Source organism: Vipera ursinii (assembly GCF_947247035.1).
Source record: "Vipera ursinii genome assembly, chromosome: 1".
Lineage (NCBI taxonomy): Eukaryota > Metazoa > Chordata > Lepidosauria > Squamata > Viperidae > Vipera > Vipera ursinii.
Genome location: NC_139512.1, coordinates 348339252 through 348361339, shown reverse-complemented (window position 1 = coordinate 348361339; position 22088 = coordinate 348339252). Strand labels below are relative to the sequence as shown.

The following is a 22088-nucleotide window of genomic DNA, read 5'->3' as shown; positions in this document are numbered from 1 at the left end:
TATGCGCCCTGTCTTCATATCCTAAACAGAGACAAAGAATTTATAGAACAGATTATTGTCTTTATAATGTGGAAAGTAAATCTCTATACTCTTCTTTTTCCTGCTGCTTTATCTTCTTCTCTGCACCCATCTCAGCATCTCCATGGTGCTGGCTGTTTACAACCTGTGAGAACGGCCTTCAGATGGGATTAAAACCATTTATCTATCTGAGAAGGAGAAAGCAGATTTCAAAGCTCTAATGAAATAAACTCCAGGCCCTGTTGCTTTTTTTTTAAATTGATATTTGGGGCCACCAATAAGCTGCTGGAAGAGGCTCCAAAGAAGAAGAAGAAGAAGAAAAAAAACCAATGAAGACATGGGCAATTGATTGATCGAGGCTGCTTTTTAACCCTTTCATTCAACCTGTTGTTCATTTTGTTGTTCATTCTTGTAGAACAGTGTTTCTCAGCCCTGGCCACTTGACGGTGGGCAGACTTCAACTTCCAGAATTCCTCATGCTGGCTGGGGAAATCTGGGAATTGAAGTCCACACATCTTCAAGTTGCTGAACTTGAGGTGTCTGCCCAAAGGCATAATGATGATGTTGCAGTAAACTTTTGTTTGCCTTGTGAAAGATCGTTGTGTCTTGCACACCTTCTCTCAAAGCATCCTGCAAAATGTGCTTGGAATGGCAAGCATGTGTGATTTATTTTTTTAAAAAAAACTTTCCTTGATGCTTTTGGATGCTGCTCTGGAAGGTAGGCAGATGGGTTATTTTGGCATTGGGGTTTGGGGTCATATTCTACTCCAGTGTTCCTCAACTTTGGCAACCTGAAAATTCATGGACTTCAATTCCCAGAATACCCCAGCCAGCATGGCTGGCTAAGGAATTCTGGGGATTGAAGTCCACGCATCTTCAGGTTGTCAAGATTGAGAAACACTATTCTACTCAGTGCTTTTGGAGGAATGAGATAAACATTGAATTGATTGCTGCAGGGTATCTTTGAGGAGCATAAAAGGCAAGGTGGCAGCCACAATTGTGCTATCAAAGCCCCATCCTTTTTTTTACCTGTGTTGTGGCAGACATAAAAAGGAACAGGATCGATTGCTTGTTTATGGCCACTCTTTGACTTTTTTCCCACCCCCACTGTCATGCTGGATTGTATCCCTGAGCAAAATGCCGACAAATTGATGTTCTTCCCTTCCATGGTGAACTCCAGAAGATTAATGATTGGTTCCAAACATGGTTTCTTGGCTTGAATTGATCCTCTGACAACACCTTTGAAGTTGGGTTAACTCTGAGAGCTAACCAAAATGAATAAGGAGCGTCGAAGAGTAATTTCTTTTGTTTCCCCCCCAAAAGGGGCTTCAAAACAGGTAACCATGTTGGAAGCTACCCAAGAATGTGGCCTTCTGACAATAGTTTTTCATGCAATTGGCACTGTTTGAATAGTGCCAAGGCCTGATGAGAATAAGATTGCTTTGGATATCAACCGCAACCCCGAGAACAATGAAAACCTTGGTCTCCTGCCCATTTTTGCTCGGTTTGCTTCATTAATATTAGATTGATCTCTTTAAAAACAAATTGAAACAACAGCAGTAGAGCTATAGCAGGTTGTTCCTAAGCAACATGGTCACTTCTTGTGCCCGCTCTCTTTTCAAAGCTTCATTAAGGATTCCGAAGCTGAGGACACTGCTTGGTATCTGTTGTGTTTGGTTGAAACCCTGTTGAAATACAAAATCTGCCAGCTGTCCTTTCCAAGGCTTCTCTTCCCACTCATTTGACACACATTTTCTCTCTTCCTTGCAGTGTTTCACCTGTTTTCTAAAACATACATCAAATGTGCTTTCGTCATTGGCAATAGATACATTTGTGGGGAAGGAGTATTAGGTGTGTTCACCACCTCGAGTTATTTAGAAAATAAAGGTTGGATATAAATAAATAAATGCATCCCAACTCTGCAATTACAGGTGAAACAAAGTGAAAATTTTTATTTATTTATTTATTTATTTATTTATTTTAATTCCATTTATATCCCGCCCTTCTCCGAAGACTCAGGGCGGCTTACAAGCTTAGCAGTAGCCTTCGTTCTATGTATATGCCTGCTTATTAGGGCTTTCACACACACACACACACACACACACACACACACACACACACAAGCGGCATTATTACAAAGTCAGCTTAATTGCCCCCAACAATCTGGGTCCTCATTTTACCTACCTCGGAAGGATGGAAGGCTGAGTCAACCTTGAGCCTGGTGGGATGCGAACCTGCACTAATTGCAGGCAGCTGGTGTTACTTAAGGAGGCATTAGCCCACTGCTCCACCAAGGCTCTTGTCCAGAGATGAAGAATTCTGGAGGAATTCTGGAGGAAAAGGGGATGAGTTGAGCTTGGCTGTAACACAGATGTCAAAGAGGTGCCCTACAGGTCTTTTTGGTGCCCACCATATTTCCTGAAATGCTCCTCCAATATTCAGACAGCTGTGTAAAATTTCTTGTGTGTGGTGGTTCCTCCTTGTGACTGATTCATATGTGTTGTGTTGTGATATTTGCATAAATTACAGTTTCTATATTTAGGCACGAAAAACCAAATGAACAGGTATAGTATAGGTGGTACCTTACTCAAAGTAGCAACTGTGAGAGGGATCTCGGAGTCCTAGTTGACAATCACTTAAATATGAGCCAGCAGTGTGCTGCAGCTGCCAAAAAAGCCAACACAGTGCTAGGCTGCATTAACAGAGGGATAAAATCAAGACCACGTGAAGTATTAATACCACTTTACAATGCCTTGGTAAGGCCACACTTGGAATACTGCATCCAGTTTTGGTCACCACAATGTAAAAAAGATGTCGAGACTCTAGAAAGGGTACAGAGAAGAGCAACAAAGATGATTAGGGGGCTGGAGGCTAAAACATACAAGGAACGGTTGCTCGAATTGGGTATGTCTAGTTTAATGAAGAGAAGGGTGAGGGGTGACATGATAGCAGTGTTCCAATATCTCAGGGGTTGCCACAAAGAAGAGGGAGTCAAGCTATTCTCCAAAGCAACTGAAGGCAGGACAAGAAGCAACGTATGGAAACTAATCAAGGAGAGAAGCAACCTAGATCTAAAGAGAAATTTCCTGATAGTTAAAACAATTAATCAGTGGAACAACCTGCCTCCAATAGCTGTGAATGCTCCAACACTGGAAGTTTTTAAGAAGAGACTGGACAGCTATTTGTCTGATATGGTATAGAGCAGGGGTGTCAAACTGCCGGCCCGTGGGCCACATGCGTCATCCGGAAGCCACGTCCACCCCATTGCTGGCAATGGCGAAAAGGCTCCAATACATTGCACGACATGACGTGACGTCGCGAGTTTGACATGTCTGATATAGGGTTTCCTGCCTGAGCAGAGGGTTGGACTAGATGGCCTCCAAGGTCCCTTCCAACTTTATCATCATCATCATCATCATCATTATTACTATTATTATTATCCTTTTAGCCTGAAAGAATACCACGAAGCAGCATGTCTGGCTGGGAAATTCTGAGAGTTGAAGGCCACTAATCTTAAAATCACCAAGATTAGACACTCCTGGTGTAAAGTGTTACTTAAAATAAAAATGGCAAATTGCTGATTTTAGGTTTACAGTATAAAGAGCTTCAATATGAAAGAAAAGAAGGTCAGGAAGGAAAAAAAAATAAAAAGAAATTAACTCCACTACTAATTCTTAATATTTAATCAGCGGCAGCGGTGGTCAAAATGAGTGGAGGTGAGCGGTGAAGAAGAAAGGCCAAAAGTCTAATGTCTCTGGAACTGATGCTCTAGTCTAAGGCTCTTCCTTTTACATCTTTATTTCTCATATAACGAGATCAATATTGGCTTTTCTAGACCACAATATTATAAATGAGAGATCACTAACCCAGATACAATAATAATGAGGGGAGATGACCTTTCCCTCTTCTGAAGATTTCTGTGCCTTTTTAAATGTGTGTTTCTTATCACTATTTTACACAAAAGAATATAGGAAATTTTGTGTCTTGCTTTAAAGAAATAAGATTTACACTTCGGCTATTTTTATACAATAACTGCAATTTTACATTCCGCGCAACCAAATATATTTTGGTGTTCCTCCTCAACTTTTGAACCCAAGCAGGATGTGTGAGCTGTACTAGTACCTCTGCAAATCATTGTGACAGTTTTAGTGCCTTATTGCAAGCAATAAAGCTCAAAACAATTTTTGGAGAGCCGGCCTAGTTTCGGGAACAAGCGATCATTTTATTTGTGACAGCAATTTGATTTGGGATTGATTTTAAAGAGGTTCCACTGATCTGTGTAGGTCTGCAATTTAAATTGATGTAATTGGTGCAGATATTTGCCAACCAGAAATGGAAGACATTGTTTTAAAGGAGGCATCTCATCATTCCCTCACAGAGGAGGGCTGGGGTTAGGTTTATGGAAAGATTTAGGGAAATTAAAATTTTGGGAGCTGAGGCTCACAGCCAAGGAATGCTGGTTGAATATGGGCTCTTGCTGGTCTGACGAAGGCCATCCTGTCCCAGGATAATGTTGCAGGATCCAATCTTGGTTGGTCACCGGGACTAGAGGTTTTGTCTAGCTTTCAGACTTGTGCCAATGCCCATCCTCAGGGAACTTTTATCTGGTAGAGTGTGTATTTTGGGCTATTCTCTGTGTGGTATTTATATGGTGACTGTTGTGTGTGGCTTTTTATATGTAGATTGAGGTGTTGATGGCTGGTTATTAAGTCACTGGCTGTTGTTTCTTTGTGCTGCCATGCCCTCTCCTCCTAAGTACTTGATAAGCTGGGAGTAAATTAGCACTCTTGTTGATTGACCACGGACCCATTTCCCAGGCTTCAATCACTTCCCTGGCTGTTTTTGTGCCTGCTCATCCAACAATCTTAGTAGCTGCAAAATTGAATGTATTAGTCTGGCTGGAGGGCAGAATTAAATAGAAATAGCAATAGCATTTAGGCTTATACACTGCCCAATAGTGCTTTTCAGCATTCCCTGGGCAGTTAACAAGGTAGAAGTATTATTTGTATATTGCCCCCAACAATGTGGATCCTCATTTTACCAACCTGGAAAGGATAGAAGGCTGTATCAGCCATTAGCCCCATCAGGATTGAATGCCAGGTTGTGGGCAGAGTTTGCCTGCAATACTGCTTTGTAACCACTGCGACCATCAGGGCTCCTTAAATTGAGGGGGGGGGGCAGCCTTGACAAGAGTACCTTTGTCCGCAACAGGAGAACAATGGCTGAAGTACACTCCTCAGCTTATGACAATTCATTTAGCAGCCGTTCAAAGTTACACCACCACTGAAAAAAGTGACTTATGACCAGTCTTCACATTTACAACTGTTGCAGCATCCCCATGGTCATACGATCAAAATGCCAGTGTATGGCATATGTCTATGGTGGTTGCAATGTCCCAAGGTCATCTGAGACCTTCCAAGCTGGCTTCAGACAAGCAAAATAATAATAATAATAATAATAATAATAATAATAATAATAATAATAATAATAATAATAATAATAATAATAATAATAATAATAAGAAGAAGAAGAAGAAGAAGAAGAAGAAGAAGAAGAAGAAGAAGAAGAAGAAGAAGAAGAAGAAGAAGAAGTAGTAGTAGTAGTTGGAAGGGACCTTGGAGGTCATCTAGTCCAACCCCCTGCTCAGGCAGGAAACCCTATACCGTTTCAGACAAATGGCTGTGCAATCTCTTTTTACCGGCTAGGCTAGGCTAGGCTAGGATAGGCTAGGATAGGCTAGGATAGGCTAGGATAGGATAAAAGAGTTGGAAGTGACCGTGGAGATCTTTCCCTGCTCAGGCAGGAAACCCTATACCATTTCAGACAAATGGTTGTCCAGTCTCTCTTTAAAAAGTTCCAGTGTTGGAGCATTTACAACTTCTGGAGGCAGGTTGTTCCACTGGTTAATTGTTCTCACTGTCAGAAAATTTCTCCTTAGTTCTAGGTTGCTTCTCTCCTTGGTTAGTTTCCATCCGTTGCTTCTTGTCCTGCCTTCAGGTGCTTTGGAGAATATCTTGACTCCCTCTTCTTTGGGGCAGCCCCTGAGATACTGGAACACTGCTATCATGTCACCCCTAGTCCTTTTCATTAGACTAGACACACACAAATGCTGACGGCCGTCTCGCCCTATTCCTGTGATCACATGATTGCATTTGGGACACTTGGCAAATGACCTGCCTTTACGGCTGTTTTCTGCAATCATGTGATTGTGATTTACAATGTTTTTTTGTCTGAAACAATGCATTTTCATATAGGTGAAAGGATAGGCTGACATGGACTTTATGCTTTCTGTGTGTTACATCCCTCCTTCTCTCTGTAGAAAATGCTTTTTGAATTACCATAGCAAGCTAGTTAATTGGATTGTCAATCTCTGACTAGATTAAGTCAGATTAACTCAACAATACATAATCAAGTCACACACACACACACACACACACACACACACACACTGCTGCCTGGTTCTGTCAAGCTCTGTAGTTCTCTTGGCAGAAAAAATACTTTGCATATAAAAAAAATCCTGGCAATTCCTCCCTGGCAATTTCAGGTCCAGCCTGTAATAGAATTTGACAGAAATCCTAAAATCCCACTATCCTACTTGGAAGAATTGGCACAGGTGTCACTGAGTTTAGATGAAGGGCTGGAAAATACAGCAGAATTATTGTGGCATTATTGCCTATTGAGGCTCTTGTTATTGTACAGGTAGTCCTCAACTTACAACAGTTCATTTAGGGACTGTTCAAAGTTACAACGGCACTGAAAAATGTCACATGACCATTTTTCACACTGACGACCTTTGTAGCATTCCCGTGGTCAGGTGGTCAAAATTCAGATGTTTGGCAGCTGACTCATACTTATGACGGTTGCTGTGTCCCAAGGTCATGTGATCACCTTTTGCAGCCTTTGGACAAGCAAATTCAATGGGGAAGCCAGATTCACTTAACAACCATGTTACTGACTTAACTGTGGTGATTCACTTAACACCTGTGGCAAGGAAGATCATAAAATGGGGCAAAACTCACTTAACAAATGTCTCAATTAACAGAAATTTTGGGCTCAATTGTGGCCGTAAGTTGAGAACTACCTATATACAGGTAGTTCTTGTCTTAGGACCATCCATTTTGAGATCAATTTCAAGTTACAACAGGATTGAAAAAAGTCACTTACAGTCAGTCTTCGCACTTAAGACTGTCACAGTGTCTCCCATGGTCACATGATCAAATTTCAGGTGCTTGGCAACCGGCATGTATTTGTGATGATTGCAGTGTCCCAGGGTCATGTGACTGCAACCTTCCCAGGGAGCTTCCAACAAGTAAAGTTGGTGGAGGAAGCCAGATTCACTTAACAACCACACGATTCAATGAATGACTGTGGCAAAAACCTCATAACATCAGGGGTGTCTCACTTAACGACTGCATCACTTAGTGATGGAAGTTTTGGTCCCAGTTGTGGTTTCATGTTGAGGACTATCTGTTATTCAATTCACTCATCGGGCTTGCATTCACAGTAACCAAGATATTCAGTGGGGTGATGGGCTGCCTCTGAGGTGGATTGTCAGCTCTTCCTTTCTGACGTACAAAATGCTCTTTATGTACCCTTGTAATAAAGTAGAATTATCTCTTCTTGTGTCTTGTCTGGTTTACTTTGGAAGGCCGACATCCACTGACTTTCATGCTTCTCCTAATATATCCAATTTGTCTGTCTCTCTCTTTCTCTGACTGTCTATATCAGGGGTCTTCAAACTTGGCCCTTTTATGACTTTTGTACTTCAACTCCCAGAATTCCACAGCCAGGCACACTTCCACAAGTCATAAAAGGGCCACGTTTGAAGACCCCTTGTCTATATCTATCTATCTATCTATCTATCTATCTATCTATCTATCTATCTATCTATCTATCTACCTACCTACCTACCTACCTACCTACCTATATGTCCATCTGTCTGTCCATACATCCACCTACCTATAGCACCTACCTATTTACCTGTCTTGATAAAGATATATAATGAAGTGAAACACCTGGTTAGATCCAGCCACTTCCACTTATCTGATAAACCTTCTTACCTTCCAGCAAACTTTCTGCCATTTCAATGTGTATCAATGCTTTGAGTGTAACTCCTTAAGGCTGGGAAGCCAGCAAAGGTCAGTCATCTTTCAACTCAGATTCTCATCTAGAGAACAGAACTTGCATTGAATAGCATGAGAACGCTTGGGGCAAAACTTCAGTTGAATTTATAGCACACTGGCCCAATTTTTTATTTATTCATTTAGCACATTTATATAGCCACCTATCTCACAAAAAGAGACTCTGGGCAGCTTCTGAGGAAAGTAACAATTAAAACCTTATCCATTTGTCTGAAATGGTATAGGGTTTCCTGCCTTAGCAGGGGGTTGGACTAGATGACCTCCAAGGTCCCTTCCAACTTATTATTATTATTATTAAAACATTTAAAAGTCCCATCAGACGTATATAACAGCAGAAATAAAAATAAAACAGTAAAGGAAACAAAAGAACTCCAAGATAATGAGAGCACAATCATTATTTAGCCACATTAAACCATTTTGCAAGTGTACCATGGGATGTCCAAGGTTGATGGAAGGACCACATTTTCAGAACAGCAGAGTTGGAAGGGACCTTGGAGGTCTTCTAGTCCAACCCCCTGCTCAAGCAGGAGATCCTATAACAGGGGTAGGCAACCTCGGCTCTTTTATGACTCATGGACTTCAACTCCCAGAATTCCTGAGTCTGACTCAGGAATTCTGGGAGTTGAAGTCCATGAGTCATAAAAGAGCCGAGGATGCCCGCCCCTGTCCTATACCATTCAGAACAAATGGCTGTCCAGTCTCTTCTTAAAAGCCTCCCATGATTGAGCACCCACAACTTCTGGAGGCAAGGCATTCCACTGATTAATTATTCTCACTGTCAGGAAATTTCTCCTGAGTTCTAGGCTGGATCTTTCCTTAATTAGTTTCCATTTGTTGTTACTTGTCCTGCCATCAGAGACTTTGGAGAATAGGTGAGCCTACTCTTCTTTTGACAGCCTCTCAAATATTGGAAGACTGCTATCATGCCATCCCTAGTACTGATTGTTAGACTAGACATAGCCAGATGCAGCAACCATTCATCAAGCCCCCTAATCATCTTTGTTGCTCTTCCCTCAGCATCTTTTTTATATCATGGTGACCACAGCTGGATGCAGTATTCCAAGTGTGGTCTTATCAAAGCAATGTATAGAGTACTAATACTTCACATGATCTTGATTCCATCAAGTTGGTCCCGTGACTGACCCATTTTACGACCCTCATGACTTACCATTGTGATGAACAAGCTCCATTACAGTCATAAGTTGAGGACTACCTTGTTTTGGAGAATTTCAGAACATCACATTCTAAACCAGAGGTCTTTAAACTTGGCCCTTTTATGACTTATGACTTAGTGGACTTCAACTCCCAGAATTCCTCAGCCAGGCACACTGGCTAAGAAATTTTGGGAGTTGAAGTCCACAAGTTATAAAAGGACCAGGTTTGAAGGCCCTATTCTAGTCAATTAGGTTCCAGATGTTTTGATGGAGTGCAAGTTTTTCTCCCTCACTTTTCCATCTTCCCCAGCTGTGGAACTTAATGAGAGCTGCCCGATTTTATATTTTTCAGAGCTAGCCCTGTGTGGCCTATGTTTTTGTCAATAATTGTTGTCTGCCGTTTACCACTGACCATCTGCTGCACACATTGTGTCATTAAATTTCATTCCAGTTCTTTGATTAAAGTTAGTCCTGATGGGGCTGGTAATTACCAAAAAAAACCACAAAAACACTCCTGTCATTTGGCAAACAGAGGTGTGGCTTCAGGCAGCAGTTGTCAGCAAGGGACAGAGTTGTGCCACTGTATATGAATGTACAGAGGTGTCTTCTGTACATCAAGTGGAGGGCAACAGTACCATCTACTCCAGGGGTCTTCAAACTTGTCCCTTTTATGACTTGTGGACTTCAACTCCCAGAATTCTTCAGCCAGCATGCCTGGCTGAGGAATTCTGGGAGTTAAAGTCCACAAGTCATAAAAAGGACAAGTTTGAAGACCCCTGATCTACTCCTTCACCCCAGGCACCCATTGATACTGTTTCTGAGACTACAAGTAGGATTCATTTATTTTATTTTCTAAATAAATGTATATGTCTGCTAGAAGGAATTTCTGGGCAGCTAGCAAAAAATATATTTTAAAAAACCACAATATAATTAGAAAAAAGAACCCACATATCTTAGAGTTGCCAAAGGTTGGGAAACACTGGTCTAGTATATTTTATATAGAGCATTGTTTTTCTACTTTCATCTTGATTTTATCCACATTCTTTCAGTTCAGTTTGCATATTATGCATTCTTATAGCATTTATTTTATTATTTTAATTCTTAGCACCAACTTTGGCAGTTTTGACTATTTTCCTCTTTATCATGTGATTCTCCATGGCTGGCTGGGGAATTCTAGGAGTTGAAGTGTACACAGCTTAAAGCAGGAGTCTTCAAACTTGGCCCTTTTATGACTTGTGGACTTCAGCTCCCAGAATACCTCACCCAGGCATGCTGGCTGAGGAACTCTGGGAGTTGAAGTTCACAAGTCATAAAAGGGCCAAGTTTGAAGACCCCTGGCTTAAAATTACTGAGGTTGAGAAACACTGATCTGTGCTGTTTTTGGCCATTATGAAGTTTCAGTTTCAAGTTGTGGTTTAGTGTCACTCATGTCATCCATGCCAGGTAGCATTTGACATTCTATGACAGTCATCAAGTTTCTGGTAGGCACCCCAGAACTGGTAGGTGCCCATGGTTTCAGCATTATTCTGTGATTTCAGACATTTTTGGAGACTAATAAGTTTGCTGCAAGCGGTCCTCATCATAGCAAGGGGACTACAACTTGGCTGTCACTAAGTTGGAGCAGCCCTAATGGTGATGATGTTAGGAGAAAGCTTGAATTGTGGCAATAGCTACAGTAGAAATAGCAAAAACACTTAGATTTATAATACCGCTTCACAGTGCTTTACAGCCCTCTCTAAGCAGTTTACAGAGTCAGCATATTGTCCCCGACAATCTGGCTCCTCATTTTACTGACCTTGGAAGGATGGAAGGCTGAGACAACCTTGAGATAGTGAGAATCAAACTGCCAAAATACTGGCAGCCGGCAGTCAGCAGAAGGAGCCTGCAGTACTGCATCCTAACCACTGTGCCACCATGGCCCTGTTCTGTACCAGTCTGCTACCGGCCCTGCAGAAAAGGCAGGGACAACCCCTTTTACAAGAAGGCAAGAAGCTGGAATTAAGCCTGCCAAATTTATGAATACAAAAACAAACAGAACAAGACACGAACCAAGAAACAGGAGCTTTTCAAGCGGTTGCCTTCAGCAAACCAGCCCTCCCACGCATTCCCCTTTTATACAGTTCAGGGCGTGGCTTCTCTCTGCCTCCTTCCAAGGTGCCCCATTGCCTTCCTCTGTTTACTCCTGATTGACTGCCTCCTGCGTCGGGCGTCCTTGAACCGGGCCAGCTGTGGGTCATCTTCATCCACGCTGTCAGGCTCACACAGCTGGGTCTCTGTCGTGACCAGGTGGGAGGGGCCTGGCTGAGGGCTCTGCGGAGCCTCAAGGCCATCATCAGCAAGCTCTTCAACACCCCCCTCCTCCTCCTCCTCCGAGTCGTCCGACCCAACTGCCGAACCCACAGGCTGACCCTGAATCACAACAGGCCCTTTTATTGTAGCAATAGCTACAATAGCAATAGCAATAGCACTTATAAACGCTTTACAGCCCTCTCTAAGCAGTTTACAGAGTCAGCACATTGCCCCCCCAACAAACTGGGTCTTCATTTTACCGACCTCGGAAGGATGGAAGGCTGAGTCAATCTTGAGCCAGTTAGAATCGAACGCCTGGCAGTGAGCAGTGAATTAACCTGCAATACTGCATTCTGACCACAGTGCCATCGTGGTTGTGTAAAATGGAAAGAGAAGAAAAACAGAGTACTATGTTGTTTCCATCAAAACCTCTCTTCCCAGTCTGGTGTTCCTCGACTTTTGACCGCAATTGAGCCCAAAATTTCTGACGCTAAGCAAGATAATTGTTAAGTGAGTTTTGCCCTATTTTGTGACCTTTCTTGCCACAGTTGTTAACTGAATCACTGGAGCTGTTAAGTTAGTAACTGGATTGTTAAGCCAATCTGACTTCCTCATTGACTTTGCTGGTCAGAAGGTCACAAAAGGGGACCACATGAGCTTGGGACCCTGCAACCGTCATAAATATGAACCAGTTGCCAAGCCTCCAAATTTTGATCACTTAACTGCAGGGATGTTGCAACAGTCATGTGAACAGTGGTCATAAATCACTTTCAGTGCCACTGTGATTTCAAACAGTCACTAAATGAATGGTTGTAAGTCAAGGACCACTTGTACTGCTATCAGAGGGAACTCTATGGAACCATTTCGGGTTTAGAAGAGGAGGAGAAGCAGTTCATTACAGAAAAAATAATTAAATATATTTGCATCTGCCTCAGCAAGGAAGCAACTTCCCCCCCTTTTTTTGTTAAGCCCTAGTCTCCAACTTCAGTACAAGAGCCAGAGACAAGGGACTCTTCAGGTCTGAATTTGTAGGAAATTTGGGCTGAGCAGCACAATATAAAATAAAGGTAAAGGTAAAGGTTCCCCCGCACATGTGTGCTAGTCGTTTCCAACTCTAGGGGCCGGTGCTCATCTCCGTTTCAAAGCTGAAGAGCCAGCGCTTGTCCGAGGACGTCTCCGTGGTCATGTGGCTGGCATGACTAGACGCCAAAGGCGCATGGAATGCTGTTACCTTCCTACCGTAGTGGTCCCTATTTTTCTACTTGCATTTTTTACATGCTTTCAAACTGCTAGGTTGGCAGAAGCTGGGATGAGTAACAGGCGCTCACTCTGTTACGCGGCACTCGGGATTTGACCCGCCAAACTGCCGACCTTCTGATTGACAAGCTCAACGTCCTAACCCACTGAGCCACCGCGTCCCCTATAATATAAAATACTTCCCTCTAAATAAATTTCTCTTCTTTAATTACCTCCATTATTGCTTAATACTTTGATCCTTAAGAGGAGCATTCCTAAGTTGGTTAGGCTTTATATTAACAAAAATAAATCAATATATATTACTACATAAACATAGCTAAATTAGGCCACATTAGGCTTGCATCCTCTTTCAAACAACAGCCAGTGAGAGGTTTTCATGAGGATTTAAAGGCAGAGTCCCAATCTTTTCATCTGGGGTATTTCTGAGATAATCTGCCTTGGAAGGAGATTGTCTGTCTTTTTAAAAGCAAATAACCCCACCTGTCTTTCCTCATGGATCGTGGTTTTTCTGTTGCTTATTTTTTTTTAAGTTGCAAAAAATCCAGCTTGTTTGCTTAGAAATTGCTTGCTCTAATTGGCAGGCCAGACCTCTCTGGTTATATCAGTCTGGAAAAGATGAAATCTATTTTATAGTGTTCCTTTCAAGAAGGGTGAAGAAATTTGTACGGTAGACTGGGAACCAGGCTGTCTCTAAGATTTCCATGCTCTCTGCTCTGAGTCTCTTTTTGCTATTGCATTTTTTTAAAAAAAAAATGTCATGACAGATCAACCAAAGTTGTTCATAGTTGGAATATTCTGTGGGTGTTAAGCGCAAAGAGAGCTATGCAGTTCACTTGAGTTGATAGCTTCAGAATTTAACACATGGGCATAAACGGCGAGATCAAAGAGGAGAAGGAGCTAAATTCAGCCATCGGTAATTTAACAAATGAATTATGTGTCAGATGTCTTTATCAACATTTCAGAGTCACAAACATTTCTCATTTCTGGTAATCTAAAGTGATGATTCATAAGCTTTCATGTTTCCGAGAGCTCATTTTACACGATCTGGATTGCGTTGGAATAATTGATGCCAATTCCCAGAGAGACTGATGGATGACTGTTACGCTCACAAAGGCTGCAACTGTTGGATTAAAAAATCGCATTTAAACTAAGCTTCCTTGCTTTAGAGTTCAGTGTCATGGGCCCTTCCTCAGTGGCGTAGCGTGGGTTGTCAGCACCCGGGGCAAGGCAAGTAATTTGCGCCCCCTAACCGCACGCCTGGCACCCCCCCTCCACAGTGGGTGGCGACCCAGCGGCTCGGATCGGATTCGCACAGCCAGCACTGCAGTGAGAGAGAGTGAGTGAGCCAGGCAGGGGCAGAGAGCTGCGAGTGCGAGCGCCCCCCCCCAGATGTTGCGCCCGGTGCGGCCGGCCCCCCCTGCACCCCCCACGCTACGCCACTGCCCTTCCTTGTATACAGCTTCAGACACTCTGGCTATGTTCACACTTTCAACACAACCATATCATTTAAGGAGTGGATACATTTCCATTTTCACAAATGCAGTTTGGCAAGTGTTAGCCTGGGTTGGGTTTTTAGTGTTTTGCTGTGTTGTGTGAGATCCTTGGTTTGCTGTGTTGTGTGAGATCCTTGGTGCTCTCTGAGTTTAGGTGTTTTCTTGCAGACGTTTCATTGCCCATCTTGGTAACATCATGAGTGCTGATATCGGCAAGAAACATCTTCAAGAAAACAACCAAGCTCAGAGGGTACCAAGGGCCCCACAGTTCAATCCCGAGCTACAAATATTCTCTTCTATTGGCGCTCTGTGTGAATCCAGCATTTTTGCTTAATTTGTGGTTCAGTGGTTCAACCAAAAGATGAACTGATGCAGAGATCTGATGATGATTACTAAGAAAGTCTCTGGGGCAAGTGATTCCTTGGATAAACTCTTGCATTCTATGTCATCTTTGAGAACTTTGTAAACTTAATGCTTAGTAGTCTAGAGATGTATGTATGTGTTGAATTTGTATCCTGCCTTTTTATAGCAGCTCAAGACAGCAAACACTGCGCTTTCTTTTTCTCACTTGTAGGTCATAATAGGTCATAAGATCTATTTAAGGTCTATCTTGCCCTTGGATCTCGTCTCTGTAGTTTGTTTAGTGGCTCCCAGCATGCCATTTGAAGGACCGAGAATGTGTCTACTGACACATTCCTTAGTGCTCCTCAAGCTTTCCCTTATCTAATTTTAATTCTTCACTTCATATAAAATTTGAAAAGTGATTGAGAAGCTAGCAAGGCACCAGCCTCAAGCACAATCTGTATTTCTAGTGATGCCTATGGACCTGCCTGGTTAGAAAATCAAATGATGGGTGGCTACAGTCTTGACTGCCTTCTGTTGTATAGATGTTTTGTTATTGCAATAATTTTTGTTCAGAACATGATCTCAATATTCCCCAAAGATCCTCTGACGTCAAGTAGTTGAGGATCTTGTTTTAAAGCCTCCTAGCCTTGTACTTTTTTAAAAAAAAAACAGTCATCTTTATAACATATTTCAGAAGTTGTGGGTGCCCCATCACTGGAGGCTTTCAAGAAGACATCCATTTGTCTAAAAAAGCATAGACTCTCCTGTTCGAGCTGGGGACTGGACTAGATGACCTCCAAGGTCTCTTCCAACTGTGTTATTCTATGATTCTAAATATGTGTTTTTGCTCACTGGCCCTGTATTCTGTTTTTTTTCTCCCAGGTATGGTAGAAATTTGCCTTCTCCACATGCTCAAACGTCGGGCATCTGGCTTCTTGCGGACGGACAAGATCGCTGCACTTTTCACCAAGGTTGGCAAGACCTATGAAGTGGCCAGTGAAATATGCAGGAAAGTGCAGGAGTTGTTGCAACAGGCTGAAGGCAGGTGAGGGTGATGTTCATTTTTTGTGTGTTTCCTAGAGGCCAGTCAGATGCTCAGGCTGCCCACCCTTAGGAGATGGAACATCCCACTCTTGGGTCGCACACCTGGAAGAAATAATTATGCATCTTGCACTCTGCAGCTACCATGATTATTATTATTTTTTTTAATTCCATTTATATCCCGCCCTTCTCCGAACACTCAGAGCGGCTTACAAGCTTAGCAGTAGCCTTCATTCTATGTATATGCCTGCTTATTAGGGCTTTCACACACACCCCAAGCGGCATTATTACAAAGTCAGCGTAATTGCCCCCAACAATCTGGGTCCTCATTTTACCTACCTCGGAAGGATGGAAGGCTGAGTCAACCTTGAGCCTGGTGGGATGCGAACCTGCACTACTGTAATTGCAGGCAGCTGGTGTTACTTAAGGAGGCATTAGCCCACTGCTCCACCAAGGCTCTTTTTAACAAGATGGCCCCAGGATCAGAGCATTATGGATAGGACCAGCGGTGGGATTCAGCCAGTTTGGCGGCAGAACTGAGACCTAATTTTTTTGTTGAGTTTGGTGAACCGGTTATGATATATCTGTGTTTTCCAGAACACGTTTGGGTTTCATTCACCTTCCTGCCAGGTAAGGGGGGGGAAACCCTCCCCAAAAGTCCAAGAGAGGAGCAATGAAAACCAAACTGAGACACGGCACCTTCGGTCATGTCAGCTGCCCGCTCACCTCTTCCCTTTCACTCTCCTCCCGAGTCAGACTGCCATGCTACGGACGATGGGCTTTACCCGGTCCCCCTCCGCCGTTTCAGAGCCAGGTGGGGAGTGAGAGCAAAAGGCTCTGCCGCTGCTGCGCAACAGCTGCGTCTGCCACTGGAGGGGCTTTCTTTGGTCCCCGCCACCCCTGCTTTGCCCTGCAGATCACCTGCCCGGCGCTTGAGAACTTTTGTTCCTGGGTGGTGGTGGGTGAAGCCAACCACCCTGCAGCAGTTTTCCACCTCTGCCTCTTCCTCAGGCAGCTTACTCAGCCCCCCCCCCCTTTATTTTTAGCATTTAGGGAAGCCTGTGCCTTTATGTGTTCTTAAATTGCTCTTCGGGTAGAGAACCGGTTGTTAAATTATTTAAATCCCACCACTGGACAGGACCCACCATGCTTCTCTGATATAACAATATATAAAAGAATAACAGATTTGGAAGGGACCTTGGTGGTCTCCTAGTCCAATCCCCCTGTTCAAGCAGGAGAGGCCTAGACCAGGGGTAGGCAACCTCGGCTCTTTTATGACTCATGGACTTCAACTCCCAGAATTCCTGAGCCAGCATGGCTCAGCTTGGAAACCTCTCTCTTTCCCCTCAGCATGGCTGGCTCAGGAATTCTGGGAGTTGAAGTCCATGAGTCATAAAAGAGCCGAGGTTGCCTACCCCTGGCCTAGACCATTTCAGATAAATGGTTGTCTGACCTTTTCTTAAAAACCCCCAGTGATGGAGCACCCACAACTTCTGGAGGCAAGCCCTCCCACGGATTAATTGTTCTCACTGTCAGGGAAATTCTGCTTACAGTAGTTCTAGGTTGCTTCTGTCCTTGGTTAGTTTCATCCAGTCCACGCTTTCTTTGTCCCAGGGCCCTGGAATCTAACCAAGTAAGATTAGGGAAATGAAAGTTGTTCTCCTGGCATTGTGAGATAGCTCTTTCAAGTTATATATGATTCGTGGGAGAGGCAGAGTAAGGGAAGAGAAAATCATCTGAGCCCTATTAATCCAATACAGGTAGTCCTCGTCATGCGACCTTTGTGGAGCCTGTCCATTATGGTCATACGTTGTAGCAATCATAAAATTCTAACTTTCTTTTGTCGCAGTCATTAAACAAACATTGCAGTCATTAAGCAAACCAAAACCAATCCCACAGTTTTGCCAAAATCAGGAAGTAAGTGCTGGTTTTTTTGGCAAAACCATTATAAGACCTGTGACTGCAGGACACTGTGGAGAGCGGTAAATACAGCCACTTTGCCGAGTGCCCAAAGTTTGGTCATGTGACCATGGAGGGGGTCTAAACCATCAGAACTTTGAATTCGGGTAGTAAGTCCCCTTTTTCAGGTCAGTCATAACTTCAAATAGTTGTTAAGCAACTGGTGATAAGTCAAGGACTACCTGTGTCATGCTGCCCAGTTGATTTCTTTTTCTACTGTGTCTCGTAAAGCAGGTTGGGGTCACCAAACTTTCTGTTGTGGCGGCCTGGTTGGAAAGGGAACGGCAGGTGCCTTTAACACGTGCATGCATGCATGCAAACGTGGCCGCGCATGCACACGTCAAATAGGGCCGTGAGCATGCATGCACCGCAAACGGGGCCCGCAATCATAGTGTGATGCTTGCGGGGACACTAGCGCCCATGTGACACTTGCAGCAACGGTGGCGTGAGGGGGGGTGAGCGCATGCACACCTGCGTGCGCACTGATCCAATGGCCAAGAGGCCACAGCCCACAGGTTGGGGTCCACGTCGTAAAGCTCATGGTAGGCCTTCATGTTTGAGTTAATCTTCTTCCAAAGGCTTACAATCACCTTGGACCAAAGTAGACCTCTAATCTCTTAACAATTTTGCTCTGTGAGGGAGATGGCTGTTTTCCAAATTTGGTAATTAAATAAATACATTTAGCCCAAATTGGTGCTTGAGTCTCTCCAACAAAAATAACACATTAGATCAGCAGATTAATGCTGCTGGCGTCAACTTCCCTCCGCCCTGTGCGTGCCCACAGAGAGGGCCTCCTCAGGGTGCCTCCTGTCAGAGAATGTCGGCTGGTGGCCCCCAGGGGGAGATCCTTCTCTGTGGGCGCCCCGGAGTTATGGAATCGGTTGCCGGTTGAGCTCCGGACGGCACCGGACCTTCACTCCTTCCGGCGCGGTCTGAAGACCCATTTATTTGAACAAGCTGGCCTGGCCTGATGGGGGACGTTAGGGTTTTTAATGGATTTTTATATTGTTATTGTTTTTTATCTGGGCAATTGTTTAATTCTCTTTTAATTTTTGTATTTTCTATTTATATATGCCCTGTTCACCACCCTGAGTCCTTCGGGAGAAGGGCGGTATACAAATTTAATAAAATACAAAATACAAATCCAAATACAATTTTGGTGTTTTCTAGACCACCACCAAGTGGTGCACATGTGGTAGGTTGGAAAAGGTTGCTCTGGATCTAGGTTCTTCAAACTCGGCAACTTTCCTCCTCTCCTCAATTTAGCAAGGAATCCCTTGGGGGTCGTGCTAACTTTATTCACTTCTATGTCTATTAAGTTGAGATCCCAAGTTATTATCTGTGCACACTCAATCCCAAAAAGAGCTTCCGAAGAGAACGTGCTCATTTCTTCTTTTCCTTTGCAGATCATCTGCAAGCAACGGGGAGAATGTAGGCAGGTGGTTTGCCTTTCCGACCGTGTTTCCATCTCTGTTCAGGTCGCTAGTTTATATTAAGTGAGAATAATCAGATGTAGTAGAGGAAAAAAATGAGGTCCTCTCTTTCCCCTTTCGACCGGGAAAATTCGAAGAGGGTGAAAATGACTTTCCAGGCGTTTTGTTTTTATTCTCCTCTCCTAAATTTCTATTTTTAACTAGTTTTTATCCAGGGCCATTTGTGTGGTCAGAAAACACTTTGGAAAAATATGGATTTGCCCCCCCCCCCCCGTGACATTTCAACATTTAAGCAGCCAATTGAGTTGGCTGTGAAAGGAGTTGGTTGAATTGGCAAGCAACGTCACTGCCTTTGCCAATGAAAACCACTAGTTTTTTTGGCTGCTCTTCCCTCTTAAACTTGGTTTCCCATCACTTTGCGGCTGGATTTTACATAGCAATTGCCAAAGGTGGAGACCATTCATGAATAAGAAAGACAAAATAAAACATTTATTTAGGCTGCCCTGCCTGGCAGATTTTCTCCTGGCAGACGGGCATAATTGGCACCACGGATGCAACCTCTCATATACTGTATATCAGACATGTCAAACACAAGGCCCAGGGGCCGGATCCGGCCCGCGAAGTGGTTTCATGTGGCCCGCGAAGCCATCCTGGAAACAGTGAGGGAATGGCCCCCACTGCCTTGGCCCTGGCCCAGAGACCCTCCTTCTGCCAGAGACCCTTAGATCTGTCCCACTCCTGCCCAGGCCCCCATAGGCACCCTTGATGCCAACGATGTAGAGCTGGCCACGCCCATCCAGTAGGCCATACGCACTCTACCCACGCCCACCCAGTAGGCCATGCCCCTCCAGGCCATACCCACCCCGCCCCCTGAGGGCAACCGCAATGCTGATGCGGCCCTCCATGAAATTGAGTTTGACACCCCTGCTGTATATGGTACAGAGGAGAATTGCATATTTTCTTGTGTATCTTCAATATATATATTGAATATTGAATCAATATTGCAAACAAGCAGCAAAAAAGTATTCGAGAAGGTGCTAAAGTATGCAATATAGGCCTGAGATGTTAAAAAAAAATTCAGCATTATGAAGGACTAGAAACTTGTGTGATCTCTTAACCCCATGAAGGAACCAGAGACTGAAGTCAGTTCTCATAATCAGCCTGGCATTCAACACATAACTTGCTAGCATGGGAATATACCAGCCAACTGAAATAGTGCTGAATGGCCATTAAATGCTTTACAGGTAGTCCTCGACTTACAACCATTTGTTTAGTGACCATTTGAAGTTACAAAAGCACTGGGGAAAAATTACAGCTGGTCCTCGCACTTACGACTGTCGCAGCATCTCCCTGGCTACCTGAACATACATGATTGGCAGCCAGCATATATGTACAACAGTTGCAGCATCCCGGGGTCATGTAATGGCCATTTGTGACTTTTCCAGCCAGTTTCCAATAAACAAAGTCAATGGGGGGAAGGAAAATTTGATTAATGACAGTGTGATTCACTTAACAACCATGGCAAAGAAAGGTAATAAAATTGGGCATCTCATTTAACAACCGCCTTGCTTAGCAATGGAAATTCTGGGTCCAATTGTGGTCGCAAGCTGAGGACTATCTGTATGGTTTGAAATGTCTCTTTAATGCCAGTTTCAGAGATGGATACCCCTTCTTCCCTCCCTCTTTCCCAACCCTTTCACACTGGCTAATTCTTACAAGCAATCTCTGTCTTTTCCCATCATGATATTAAAGCCTCTGGAATCATCCCCAAAACCTTCATGTGTGCAAGTGCCCCCTAGCCAAGACAAACAACAACCTAGCAGAGAGTTTGTTAAATTATTACCTCTGCTCACTTTCATTGGCCTGCAAAGGGATTGACTGCACAGGGATGAAACCTGCTCCCTGGGGCTTATTTAGCAGATGCGACATTATTCCAGAATTTTTATTTATTTGTATCCAACTTTTACTATTATTTATCAATAACTCAAGGCGACGAACACATCCTCCTCCAATCTTCTGCATAACAGCAACCCTGTGATATGGGTTGGGCTCTGAGAGAGGGAATGAGGCAAAGTCACCCAGTCGGCCTTCATGCCTAGGGCGGGACTAGAACTCACGGTTTCCTGGTGAATGGCTCAAAGTCACCCAGTCGGCTTTCATGCCTAGGGCGGGACTAGAACTCACAGTTTCCTGGTGATTGGCTCAAAGTCACCCAGTCGGCTTTCATGCCTAGGGCGGGACTAGAACTCACGGTTTCCTGGTGATTGGCTCAAAGTCACCCAGTCAGCTTTCATGCCTAGGGCGGGACTAGAACTCACGGTTTCCTGGTGAATGGCTCAAAGTCACCCAGTCGGCCTTCATGCCTAGGGCGGGACTAGAACTCACGGTTTCCTGGTGAATGGCTCAAAGTCACCCAGTCGGCTTTCATGCCTAGGGCGGGACTAGAACTCACAGTTTCCTGGTGATTGGCTCAAAGTCACCCAGTCAGCTTTCATGCCTAGGGCGAGACTAGAACTCACGGTTTCCTGGTGATTGGCTCAAAGTCACCCAGTCGGCTTTCATGCCTAGGGCGGGACTAGAACTCACGGTTTCCTGGTGAATGGCTCAAAGTCACCCAGTCGGCTTTCATGCCTAGGGTGGGACTAGAACTCACAGTTTCCTGGTGAATGGCTCAAAGTCACCCAGTCGGCTTTCATGCTTAGGGCGGGACTAGAACTCACGGTTTCCTGGTGATTGGCTCAAAGTCACCCAGTCAGCTTTCATGCCTAGGGCGGGATGGTCTCCTGAAGTCCACACATTTCTTAAAGTTGCTAAGATTGAGACACACTGTTCTAGTTAATAATATCATGGGAAAATGAAAATGAAATATAAATTGATAATATTGGAGCCTGCTTTGTGGTGACTGAGACTGGGGCATCAGTGTACTGTCATTATTTGGAGATAAGAGTGTACACCTTG

At 43.9% G+C, this 22088-nt stretch overlaps 1 protein-coding gene across 6 annotated transcripts in view; it reads left to right on the top strand.

The window, feature by feature from the left end:
- Positions 1-22088, top strand: part of SGSM2 (small G protein signaling modulator 2) — a 136401-nt gene that overhangs the window by 65772 nt on the left and 48541 nt on the right. For 4 of the 6 annotated variants that reach the window (XM_083379679.1, XM_083379675.1, XM_083379676.1 and 1 more), the window contains exons 3-4: positions 15580-15742; positions 19104-19175. In XM_083379679.1, coding sequence (XP_083235805.1) covers positions 15580-15742; positions 19104-19175 — 235 coding nt within the window. The remainder of the gene's footprint in view (positions 1-15579; positions 15743-19103; positions 19176-22088) is intronic. The other 2 variants (XM_083379680.1, XM_083379677.1) reach the window with 1 other exon arrangement.